Source organism: Hyla sarda, unplaced genomic scaffold (assembly GCF_029499605.1).
Source record: "Hyla sarda isolate aHylSar1 unplaced genomic scaffold, aHylSar1.hap1 scaffold_2190, whole genome shotgun sequence".
Lineage (NCBI taxonomy): Eukaryota > Metazoa > Chordata > Amphibia > Anura > Hylidae > Hyla > Hyla sarda.
Genome location: NW_026608862.1, coordinates 26,540 through 39,936, shown reverse-complemented (window position 1 = coordinate 39,936; position 13,397 = coordinate 26,540). Strand labels below are relative to the sequence as shown.

Below are 13,397 nucleotides of genomic sequence, written 5' to 3'. Positions count from 1 at the left end.
GAGATGGAGGGGACAGTGATAGAGAATGAGGAGATGGAGGACAGTGATAGAGAATGAGGAGATGGGGGACAGTGATAGAGAATGAGGAGATGGGGGGGCAGTGATAGAGAATGAGGAGATGGAGGACAGTGATAGAGAATGAGGAGATGGAGGGGACAGTGATAGAGAATGAGGAGATGGAGGGGACAGTGATAGAGAATGAGGAGATGGAGGGGACAGTGATAGAGAATGAGGAGATGGAGGGGACAGTGATAGAGAATGAGGAGATGGGAGGGGGGGCAGTGATAGAGAATGAGGAGATGGGAGGGGGGGCAGTGATAGAGAATGAGGAGATGGGAGGGGGGCAGTGATAGAGAATGAGGAGATGGGAGGGGGGCAGTGATAGAGAATGAGGAAATGGGGGGGCAGTGATAGAGAATGAGGAGATGGGGGGGCAGTGATAGAGAATGAGGAGATGGGAGGGGGGGCAGTGATAGAGAATGAGGAAATGGGGGGGCAGTGATAGAGAATGAGGAGATGGGGGGGGCAGTGAGAGAGAATGAGGAGATGGGAGGGGGGGCAGTGATAGAGAATGAGGAGATGGGAGGGGGGGGGCAGTGATAGAGAATGAGGAGATGGGAGGGGGGGCAGTGATAGAGAATGAGGAGATGGAGGGGGCAGTGATAGAGAATGAGGAGATGGGAGGGGGGGCAGTGATAGAGAATGAGGAAATGGTGGGGCAGTGATAGAGAATGAGGAGATGGGGGGGCAGTGAGAGAGAATGAGGAGATGGGAGGGGGGGGGCAGTGATAGAGAATGAGGAGATGGGGGGGCAGTGAGAGAGAATGAGGAGATGGGAGGGGGGGGGGGCAGTGATAGAGAACAGTATGTGGTACTTACAGGGACCGGCAGAATGATTTCAGGATTTCCTGCTAGGTCAGCAATGTGTCTGTACAGGGGGACACCTTTCTCGGCTGCACCGGCCTTGCACACGGCCAGGGACACCCCCAGAATGGCATTAGCACCAAACTTAGCTGAAAAAGAAGAGAAGATGAGACATCTCCTCCCGTGGACTCATCTCTCGTGTCTTCTCTTCGGTTTCAGACTCACATTTGTTCTCGGTCCCATCAAGTTCAAGCATCAGTTTATCGATCTTCTCCTGATCCACAACGCTGAGTTTCTGCGGGGACAGAATCCATAGATAAGTGATGTCGCCCGTTCACCTGGTGTCTAACACGTTCTCAGGTGGTGATGGGTAAATAGGGTGATGGATGGTGGACAGGTTCATGGTTGGGATCATCTGTCCATATTTGATGGTGCTTTCTACTGGTGGCTCAGATAAGGGATTTTGAAAGCATTTGTGGCTGATGGATATGAACAGGAAGATCAGTGTTTGGATGGACAGACTTATGACTGGATTATTGGGGTGTTCACGTATGACTACTTATGGGGAAACACCTCGCGATTGGTCTAAGATTTACGTAGAGGATAATCTTATAAGCAGGGAAAGGTGGATGAATGGTCAGGAAAAGGAAATGTGATGGACTTATGGAAGGATCAGTGTTTATCTGTACCATCAAATTCCTTACCATCAGACCCCTGACCATCAGACCCCTGACCATCAAATACCTGACCATCAGACCCCTGACCATCAAATACCTGACCATCAGACCCCTGACCATCAGACCCCTGACCATCAGACACCTGACCATCAGACACCGGACCATCAGACCCCTGACCATCAAATACCTGACCATCAGACCCCTGACCATCAGACCCCTGACCATCAAATACCTGACCACCAGACACCTGACCATCAAATACCTGACCATCAAATACCTGACCATCAAATACCTGACCATCAGACCCCTGACCATCAAATACCTGACCATCAAATACCTGACCATCAGACGCCTGACCATCAAATACCTGACCATCAGACACCTGACCATCAGACACCTGACCATCAGACCCCTGACCATCAAATACCTGACCATCAGACACCTGACCATCAAATACCTGACCATCAGACGCCTGACCATCAAATACCTGACCATCAGACCCCTGACCATCAAATACCTGACCAGCAGACACCTGACCATCAGACCCCTGACCATCAGACACCTGACCATCAAATACCTGACCATCAAATACCTGACCATCAAATACCTGACCATCAGACGCCTGACCATCAAATACCTGACCATCTGACACCTGACCATCAAATACCTGACCAGCAGACCCCTGACCATCAAATACCTGACCATCAGAGCCCTGACCATGAAATACCTGACCATGAAATACCTGACCATCAGACACCTGACCATGAAATACCTGACCATCAGACACCTGACCATTAAGTACCTGACCATCAAATACCTGACCATCAAATACCTGACCATCAAATACCTGACCATCAGACACATGACCATCAAATACCTGACCATCAAATACCTGACCATCAAATACCTGACCATCAGACCCCTGACCATCAAATACCTGACCATCAAATACCTGACCATCAGACACCTGACCATCAAATACCTGACCATCAAATACCTGACCATCAGACACCTGACCATCAAATACCTGACCATCAGACACCTGACCATCAGACACCTGACCATCAAATACCTGACCATCAGACACCTGACCATCAAATACCTGACCATCAAATACCTGACCATCAGACACCTGACCATCAAATACCTGACCATCAAATACCTGACCATCAGACACCTGACCATCAGACACCTGACCATCAAATACCTGACCATCAGACACCTGACCATCAGACACCTGACCATCAGACACCTGACCATCAAATACCTGACCATCAGACACCTGACCATCAGACACCTGACCATCAAATACCTGACCATCAGACCCCTGACCATCAGACCCCTGACCATCAGACCCCTGACCATGAAATACCTGACCATCAAATTCCTTACCATCAGACCCCTGACCATCAAATACCTGACCATCAGACCCCTGACCATCAAATACCTGACCATCAGACCCCTGACCATCAAATACCTGACCAGCAGACCCCTGACCATCAAATACCTGACCAGCAGACCCCTGACCATCAAATACCTGACCAGCAGACCCCTCACCACCACACTCCTCCTGACCATCACACTCCTGACCATCAGACCCCTGACCACCAGAACTCCATACCTTCTCCAGTAGGGCGGGGACGATGGTCTTGTTGATGTGCTCCACAGCCTTCTGGACACCTGTGGGGAGTGGTAGAACATTGTTTTTTTTTTTTTTTTTTTTCAAAGTCCTCCTACTCTACCCATATATTATTTCCCTTTTACTATCATCTTAGGATATATGCAGTGTTGATCAAAAGTTTGGGCACCCCAGGTAAAAATTTGTATTAATGTGCATAAAGAAGCCAAGGAAAGATGGAAAAATCTCCAAAAGGAATCAAATTACAGATTAGACATTCTTACAATATGTCAAGAAAAGTTACATTTTATTTCCATCATTTACACTTTCATAATAACAGAAAACAAAAAATGGCGTCTGCAAAAGTTTGGGCACCCTGCAGAATTTATAGCATGCACTGCCCCCTTTGCAAAGCTGAGACCTGTCAGTGTCATGGATTGTTCTCAATCATCATCTGGGAAGACCAGGTTGTTACGCCTAGCGCTCCGGGTCCCCGCTCCTCCCCGGAGCGCTTACGGCGTCTCTCTCTCCGCAGCGCCCCGGTCGGTCCCGCTGACCGGGAGCGCTGCACTGTCATGGCCGTCGGGGATGCGATTCGCACAGCGGGACGCGCCCGCTCGCGAATCGCATCCCAGGTCACTTACCCGTCCCGGTCCCCTGCTGTCATGTGCTGGCACGCGCGGCTCCGCTCTCTAGGGCGCGCGCGCGCCAGCTCCCTGAGACTTAAAGGGCCAGTGCACCAATGATTGGTGCCTGGCCCAATTAGCTTAATTGGCTTCCACCTGGTCCCAGACTATATCTGATCACTGCCCCTGCACTCCCCTGCCGGATCTTGTTGCCTTAGAGCCTAGTGAAAGCGTTACTGTGTTTGTCCATACTGTGTACTTGACCTCCTGCTATTCCCTTATTGACTACGATTCTTGCTGCCTGCCCCGACCTTCTGCTACGTCCGACCTTGCTTTTGTCTACTCCCTTGTACCGCGCCTATCTTCAGCAGTCAGAGAGGTTGAGCCGTTGCTAGTGGATACGACCTGGTCACTACCGCCGCAGCAAGACCATCCCACTTTGCGGCGGGCTCTGGTGAACACCAGTAGTGACTTAGAACCGGTCCACTAGCACGGTCCACGCCAATCCCTCTCTGGCACAGAGGATCCACCTCCTGCCAGCCGGCATCGTGACAGTAGATCCGGCCATGGATCCCGCTGAAGTTCCTCTGCCAGTTGTCGCCGACCTCACTACACTGGTCGCCCAGCAAGCCCGACAGATCGCCCAACAAGATCACCAGCTGTCGTACTTGACCACCATGACACAGCAACTCCAGTCGCAGCTACAGCAGCTTCAGTCACAGCTACAGCAATTTCAGTCTCAGCTACAGCAGCAACAACCATCTCCTCCGCCAGCTCCTGCACCTCTTCCGCAGCGAGTGGCCACTCCTAGCCTCCGCTTGTCCCTGCCGGACAAATTTGATGGGGACTCTAAGTTTTGCCGTGGCTTTCTTTCACAATGTTCCCTGCACTTGGAGATGATGTCGGACCAGTTTCCTACTGAAAGGTCTAAGGTGGCTTTCGTAGTCAGCCTTCTGTCTGGGAAAGCTCTGTCTTGGGCCACACCGCTCTGGGACCGCAATGACCCTGTCACTGCCTCTGTACACTCCTTCTTCTCGGAAATTCGAAGTGTCTTTGAGGAACCTGCCCGAGCCTCTTCTGCTGAGACTGCCCTGCTGAACCTGGTCCAGGGTAATTCTTCCGTTGGCGAGTACGCCATACAATTCCGTACTCTTGCTTCTGAACTATCCTGGAATAATGAGGCCCTCTGCGCGACCTTTAAAAAAGGCCTATCCAGCAACATTAAAGATGTTCTGGCCGCACGAGAAATTCCTGCTAACCTGCATGAACTCATTCATCTAGCCACTCGCATTGACATGCGTTTTTCTGAGAGACATCAAGAGCTCCGCCAGGAAAAAGACTTAGATCTCTGGGCACCTCTCCCACAGTCTCCGTTGCAATCTACGCCTAGGCCTCCCGCCGAGGAGGCCATGCAAGTGGATCGGTCTCGCCTGACCCAGGAAGAGAGGAATCGCCGTAGGGAAGAAAATCTTTGTCTGTACTGTGCCAGTACCGAACATTTCTTGGTGGATTGCCCTATCCGTCCTCCACGTCTGGGAAACGCACGCTCGCACCCAGCTCTCGTGGGTGTGGCGTCTCTTGATGCTAAGTCGGCTTCTCCACGTCTCACGGTGCCCGTACGGATTTCTCCTTCAGCCAACTCCTCCCTCTCAGCCGTGGCCTGCTTGGACTCCGGTGCCTCTGGGAATTTTATTCTGGATTCCTTGGTGAATAAGTTCCGCATCCCGGTGACCCGTCTCGTCAAGCCACTCTACATTTCCGCGGTCAACGGAGTCAGGTTGGATTGCACCGTGCGTTACCGCACGGAGCCCCTCCTAATGTGCATCGGACCTCATCACGAAAAAATTGAGTTTTTGGTCCTCTCCAATTGCACTTCCGAAATTCTCCTTGGACTACCCTGGCTTCAACACCATTCCCCAACCCTGGATTGGTCCACAGGGGAGATCAAGAGCTGGGGTACCTCTTGTTTCAAGGACTGCCTTAAACCGGTTCCCAGTACTCCCTGCCGTGACCCTGTGGTTCCCCCTGTAACCGGTCTCCCTAAGGTCTTTATGGACTCTGCCTGCCATAAGAAGTGCCTCTCCCCCCCTCCCAGTCCAGTCAGGCAAGCCTCGGTGCCTCCTCATGGCCCCCGTCCTGGTGTCACACTGCCCCGTGCCAGGCCTCGCCCTCTGCCCTCCCTCCCCATTCCCACTCCTGCTGTACTGCCTGCCGTTGAGGAAACCCTCCATTCTTTCCCGGTGTCCTCATCCCAGGGGAGGCAGTTACCGGACAAAGAGAAGGGGAGACCTAAGGGGGGGGGGTACTGTTACGCCTAGCGCTCCGGGTCCCCGCTCCTCCCCGGAGCGCTTACGGCGTCTCTCTCTCCGCAGCGCCCCGGTCGGTCCCGCTGACCGGGAGCGCTGCACTGTCATGGCCGTCGGGGATGCGATTCGCACAGCGGGACGCGCCCGCTCGCGAATCGCATCCCAGGTCACTTACCCGTCCCGGTCCCCTGCTGTCATGTGCTGGCACGCGCGGCTCCGCTCTCTAGGGCGCGCGCGCGCCAGCTCCCTGAGACTTAAAGGGCCAGTGCACCAATGATTGGTGCCTGGCCCAATTAGCTTAATTGGCTTCCACCTGCTCCCAGACTATATCTGATCACTGCCCCTGCACTCCCCTGCCGGATCTTGTTGCCTTAGAGCCTAGTGAAAGCGTTACTGTGTTTGTCCATACTGTGTACTTGACCTCCTGCTATTCCCTTATTGACTACGATTCTTGCTGCCTGCCCCGACCTTCTGCTACGTCCGACCTTGCTTTTGTCTACTCCCTTGTACCGCGCCTATCTTCAGCAGTCAGAGAGGTTGAGCCGTTGCTAGTGGATACGACCTGGTCACTACCGCCGCAGCAAGACCATCCCGCTTTGCGGCGGGCTCTGGTGAACACCAGTAGTGACTTAGAACCGGTCCACTAGCACGGTCCACGCCAATCCCTCTCTGGCACAGAGGATCCACCTCCTGCCAGCCGGCATCGTGACACAGGTGATGTCAATCTCAAAGGTTTTAAATGCCCAGACTCATCTGACCTTGCCCCAACAATCAGCACCATGGGTTCTTCTAAGCAGTTGTCTAGAAGTCTGAAACTGGAAATAGTTGACGCTCACAAAGCTGGAGAAGGCTATAAGAAGACAGCAAAACATTATCAGATGTCAATATCCTCTGTTCGGAATGTAATTAAGAAATAGCAGTCATCAGGAACAGTGGAAGTTAAAGCAAGATCTGGAAGACCAAGAAAAATATCAGACAGAACAGTTTGCAGGATTGTGAGATTATCAATCTAAAACCCACATTTGACTGCACAATCCCTCCTGAAAGATCTGGCAGACACTGGAGTTGTGGTTTACAATTCCACTATAAAAATATCCTTGTACAAATATGGTCTTCATGGAAGAGTCATCAGAAGAAAACCTCTTCTACGTCTTCACCACAAAAATCAGCGTTTGAACTCTGCAAATGAACATATAGACAAGCCTGATGCATTTTGGAAACAAGTTCTGTGGACCGATGAGGTTAAAATTGAACTTTTTGGCCGGAATGAGCAAAGGTACGTTTGGAGAAGAAGGGGAACAGAATTTAATGAAAAGAACCTCTGTCCAACTGTTAAGCATGGGGGTGGATCAATCATGCTTTGGGGTTGTATTGCAGCCAGTGGCACAGGGAACATCTCACGAGTAGAAGGAAAAATTGATTCAATAAAATTTCAGCAAATTTTGGATGCTAACTTGATGCCATCTGTGAAAAAGCTGAAGTTAAAGAGAGGATGGCTTCTACAAATGGATAATGATCCTAAACACACCTCGAAATCCACGGGGGATTACATCAAGAGGCGTAAACTGAAGGTTTTGCCATGGCCTTCACAATCTCCTGACCTCAACATAATTGAAAATCTATGGATAGACCTTAAAAGAGCAGTGCGTGACAGACAGGCCAGAAATCTCAAAGAACTGGAAGACTTTTGTAAGGAAGAATGGGCAAAGATACCTCAAACAAGAATTGAAAGACTCTTGGCTGGCTACAAAAAGTGTTTACAGGCTGTGATACTCGCCAAAGGGGGCAGTACAAGATATTAACTCTGCAGGGTGCACAAACTTTTGCAGATGCCATTTTTTTGTTTTCTGTTATTTTGAAAGTGTTAAAATCTAACTTGTGTTGACATATTATAAGAATGTCTAATCTGTAATTTGATGCCTTTTGGAGATTTTTCCATCTTTCCTTGGCTTCTTTATGCACATTAATACACATTTTTACCTGGGGTGCCCAAACTTTTGATCCCCACTGCATATATATATATATATATATATATATATATATATACACACAGTGGGACAAAAAAGTATTTAGTCAGCCACCAATTGTGCAAGGTCTCCCCCTTCTAAAGATGAGAGGCTGTAATTTTCATCATAGGTTATAACCTCAACTATGAGAGACAGAATGAGATAAAAAAAAATCCATAAAATCACATTGTTTTTAACTGATTTTTAAAGAATTTATTTACAAATTATGGTGGAAAATAAGTATTTGGTCAATAACAAAAGTTCTCAATATATATAACCTTTGTTGGCAATGACAGACGTCAAACGTTTTCTGTAAGTCTTCACAAGGTTTTCACACACTGTTGCTGGTATTTTGGCCCATTCCTCCATGCAGATCTCCTCTAGAGCAGTGATGTTTTGGGGCTGTCGCTGGGCAACATAGACTTTCAACTCCCTCCAAAGGTTTTCTATGGGGTTGAGATCTGGAGACTGGCTAGGCCACTCCAGGACCTTGAAATGCTTCTTACGAAGCCACTCCTTCGTTGCCAGAGCAGTGTGTTTGGGATCGTTGTCATGCTGAAAGACCCAGCCACATATCATCTTCAATGCCCTTGCTGATGGAAGGAGGTTTTCACTCAAAATCTTACAATAAATGGCCCCATTCATTCTTCCCTTTACATGGATCAGTCATCCTGGTCCCTTTGCTGAAAAACAGCCCCAAAGCATGATGTTTCCACCCCCATGCTTCACAGTAGGTATGGTGTTCTTTGGATGCAACTTAGCATTCTTTATCCTCCAAATACGGCGCATTGAGTTTTTACCAAAACATTCTACTTTGGTTTCATCTGACCATATGACATTCTTCCAATACTCTTCTGGATCATCCAAATTCTCTCTAGCAAACTTCAGACTGGCCCAGACATGTACTGGCTTAAGCAGGGGGACACGTCTGGCACTGCATGATTTGAGTTCCTGGCGGTGTAGTGTGTTACTAATGGTAACCTTTGTTACTTTGATCTCAGCTCTCTGCAGGTCATTCACTAGGTCCCCCCATGTGGTTCTGGGATTTTTGCTCACCGTTCTTGTGATCATTTTGACACCACGGGGTGAGATCTTGCGTGGAGCCCCAGATCGAGGGAGATTATCAGTGGTCTTGTATGTCTTCCATTTTCCAATAATTGCTCCCACAGTGGATTTCTTCACACCAAGCTGCTTGCCTATTGCAGATTCAGTCTTCCCAACCTGGTGCAGGTCTACAGTTTTGTTTCTGGCGTCCTTCGACAGCTCTTTTGTCTTGGCCATAGTGGAGTTTGGAGTGTGACTGTTTGAGGTTGTGGACAGGTGTCTTTTATACTGATAACAAGTTCAAACAGGAGCCATTAATACAGGTAACGAGTGGACGACAGAGGAGACTCTTAAAGAAGAAGTTACAGGTCTGAGAGAGGCAGAAATCTTGCTTTTTTATATGTGACCAAATACTTATTTTCCACTATAATTTGCAAATAAATTCTTTGAAAATCAGACAATGGGATTTTATGGATTATTTTTTTCTCATTCTGTCTCTCATAGTTGAGGTTATAACCTATGATGATAATTACAGCCTCTCATCTTTTTAAGTGGGAAAACTTGCACAATTGGTGGCTGACTATATACATTTTTTGCCCCACTGTATATACACTGTCCAAAAAAATAAAGGGAACACTAAGATAACACATCCTAGATCTGAATGAATGAACTAATCGTATATAAAATACTTTCGTCTTAACACAGTTGAATGCGCTGACAACAGAATCCCACAAAAATTATCAATGGAAATCAAATGTATCAACCCATGGAGGTCTGGATATGGAGTCACACTCAAAATCACAGTGTAAAACCCCACTACAGGCTGATCCAACCTTATGTAATGTCCTTAACACAAGTCCCAATGAGGCTCAGTGGTGTGTGTGGCCTCCACGTGCCCATATGACCTCCCCGCCTGGGCATTCTCCTGATGAGGTGAAGGATGGTCTCCTGAGGGATGTCCTCCCAGACCTGGACTAAAGCATCCGCCAACTCCTGGACAGTCTGTGGTGGAGGGAGCAAGACGTCCCAGATGGGCTCAATCGGATTCAGGGGAACGGGCGGCCAGTCCATAGCATCAATGCCTTCCTCTTGTAGGAACTGCTGACACACTCCAGCCACATGAGGTCTAGCATTGTCTTGTATTAGGAGGAACCCAACCGCACCAGCATATGGTCTCACAAGGGGTCTGAGGATCTCATCTCGGTACCTAATGGCAGTCAGGCTACCTCTGGCAAGCACATGGAGGGCTGTGCAGCCCCCCAAAGAAATGCCATCCCACACCATTACTGACCCACCGCCATGCTGGAGGATGTTGCAGGCAGCAGAACGTTCTCCACGGCATCTCCAGACTCTGTCATGTCTGTCACATGTGCTCAGTGTGAACCTGCTTTCATCTGTGAAGAGCACTGGGCACCAGTGGTGAATTTGCCAGTCTTGGTGTTCTCTGCAAATGCCAAACGTCCTGCACGGTGTTGGGTTGTAAGCACAACCCCCACCTGTGGACGTCGGGCCCTCATACCACCCTCATGGAGGCTGTTTTTGACCGTTTGAGTGGACACATGCACATTTGTGGCCTGCTGGAGGTCATTTTGCAGGGCTCTGACAGTGCTCCTCCTGCTGCTCCTTACACAAAGGCGGAGGTAGCGGTCCTGCTGCTGGGTTGTTGCCCTCCTATGGCCTCCTCCACGTCTCCTGAGGTACTGGCCTGTGATCTGGTAGTGCCTTCATGCTCAGACACAGCAAACCTTCTTGCCACAGCTCGCATTGATGTGCCATCCTGGATGAGCTGCACTACCTGAGCCACATGTGAGGGTTGTAGACTCTGTTTCATGCTACCACTAGAGTGAAGGCACCGTCAGCATTCAAAAGTGACCAAAACATCAGCCAGGAATCATAGGAACTGAGAAGTGGTCTGTGGTCACCACCTGCAGAACCACTCCTTTATTGGGGGTGTATTGCTAATTGCATATAATTTCCACGTGTTGTCTGTTCCATGTTCCATTGATTGTCAATCAGTGTTCTTCCTGAGTGGACAGTGGGATTTCACACAAGTGTCAGTGACTTGGAGTTACATTGTGGTGTTTACGTGTTCCCTTTATTTATTTGAGCGGTATATATATATATATATATATATATATATATATATATATATATACACTGTATATAGGTTTATATTTTATGTTATTCCCTTCACTTACTGTGGATTTTCGGATGTCTTACCTTTGCCCAGATAGCGAGATTTGTCCCCATCCCTCAGCTCCAGAGCTTCATAGATTCCTGTGGAGGCTCCGCTGGGGACGGCGGCCCGAAAGAGACCTGTAATAGTGAGGACACAACGTAAGACACCAACAGACCCCTATGACCCCTATTTTGTCTCTCAGAGTGGTCGTTCTTTCCTTTACCTTTCCCGGTGTACAGGTCGACCTCTACAGTAGGGTTCCCCCTGGAGTCCAGGATCTCCCGAGCGTGGATCTTCTGTATAGACATGTCGCCCTGGCAACGAGCAGAGATAATGGGATAATGATCACATGACTGTATAATAATACTGATATACACTGATGATGATCACATGACTATATATAATACTGATATACACTGATAATGATCACATGACTATATAATAATACTGATATACACTGATGATGATCACATGACTATATATAATACTGATATACACTGATAATGATCACATGACTATATAATAATACTGATATACACTGATGATGATCACATGATTATATAATAATACTGATATACACTGATAATGATCACATGACTATATATAATACTGATATACACTGATGATGATCACATGACTGTATAATAATACTGATATACACTGATGATGATCACATGACTATATATAATACTGATATACACTGATGATGATCACATGACTATATATAATACTGATATACACTGATGATGATCACATGACTATATAATAATACTGATATACACTGATGATGATCACATGACTATATATAATACTGATATACACTGATGATGATCACATGACTATATATAATACTGATATACACTGATGATGATCACATGACTATATATAATACTGATATACACTGATGATGATCACATGACTATATGTAATACTGATATACACTGATGGTGATCACATGACTATATAATAATACTGATATACACTGATGATGATCACATGACTATATAATAATACTGATATACTCTGATAATGATCACATGGCAATATAATAATTCTGATATACTCTGATAACGATCACATGACTATATAATACTGATATACACTGATGATGATCACATGACTATATAATAATACTGATATACTCTGATAATGATCACATGACTGTATAATAATACTGATATACACTGATGATGATCACATGATTATATAATACTGATATACACTGATAATGATCACATGACTATATAATAATACTGATATACACTGATAATGATCACATGACTGTATAATAATACTGATATACACTGATGATGATCACATGACTATATAATAATACTGATATACACTGATAATGATCACATGACTGTATAATAATACTGATATACACTGATGATGATCACATGACTGTATAATAATACCGATATACACTGATGATGATCATATGACTATATAATAATGATATATACTGATAATGATCACATAACTATATAATAATACTGATATACACTAATAATAATGATCACATGACTATATAATAATACTGATATACACTGATAATGATCACATGACTGTATAATACTGATATATACTGATAATGATCACATGACTATATAATAATACTGATATATACTGATAATGATCACATGACTATATAATAATACTGATATACACTGATAATGATCACATGACTATATAATAATACTGATATACACTGATAATGATCACATGACTAATAATACTGATATACACTGATAATGATCACATGACTATATATGGAAAGGCCTGCGCAGCTGGCCTGTAATTGTGGGAGGAGCGGGATGACTATAAAACTCACGGCTCTCCCCCCTTCATTGACGCCGTGGGTTCTTCGCTTGAGGGTGTCACGTGACGTCGGCAGGAAGTGGAGTCACGTTCCCACCGGTCAGCTGACTGCACGAGTCAGCTGACAGGAACCTCGCTTCAGCCGGCATGGTGGGGGTAAGTGGCCGTGGCTGACCGGGGGTAACGCCGGCGGTTCCCGGACTCCGGAGGTGAGCCGGAGTTCAGGGAAACCCTTGGTCAGCCCGGCCCCAGGTTT

At 47.0% G+C, this 13,397-nt stretch overlaps 1 protein-coding gene across 1 annotated transcript; it reads right to left on the bottom strand.

Moving 5' to 3' along the window:
• Positions 1–879: 879 nt before the first annotated feature.
• Positions 880–13,179, bottom strand: LOC130320255 (beta-enolase-like; the record flags this gene model as incomplete). The annotated part of the gene is made up of 6 exons (XM_056553016.1): positions 13,155–13,179; positions 11,544–11,634; positions 11,362–11,457; positions 3,163–3,221; positions 1,090–1,159; positions 880–1,013 (listed from the first exon to the last, which is right to left on the bottom strand). Coding segments are annotated over exons 2-6 (444 nt in total), but the record flags the coding sequence as incomplete, so codon positions are not given.
• Positions 13,180–13,397: the final 218 nt, after the last annotated feature.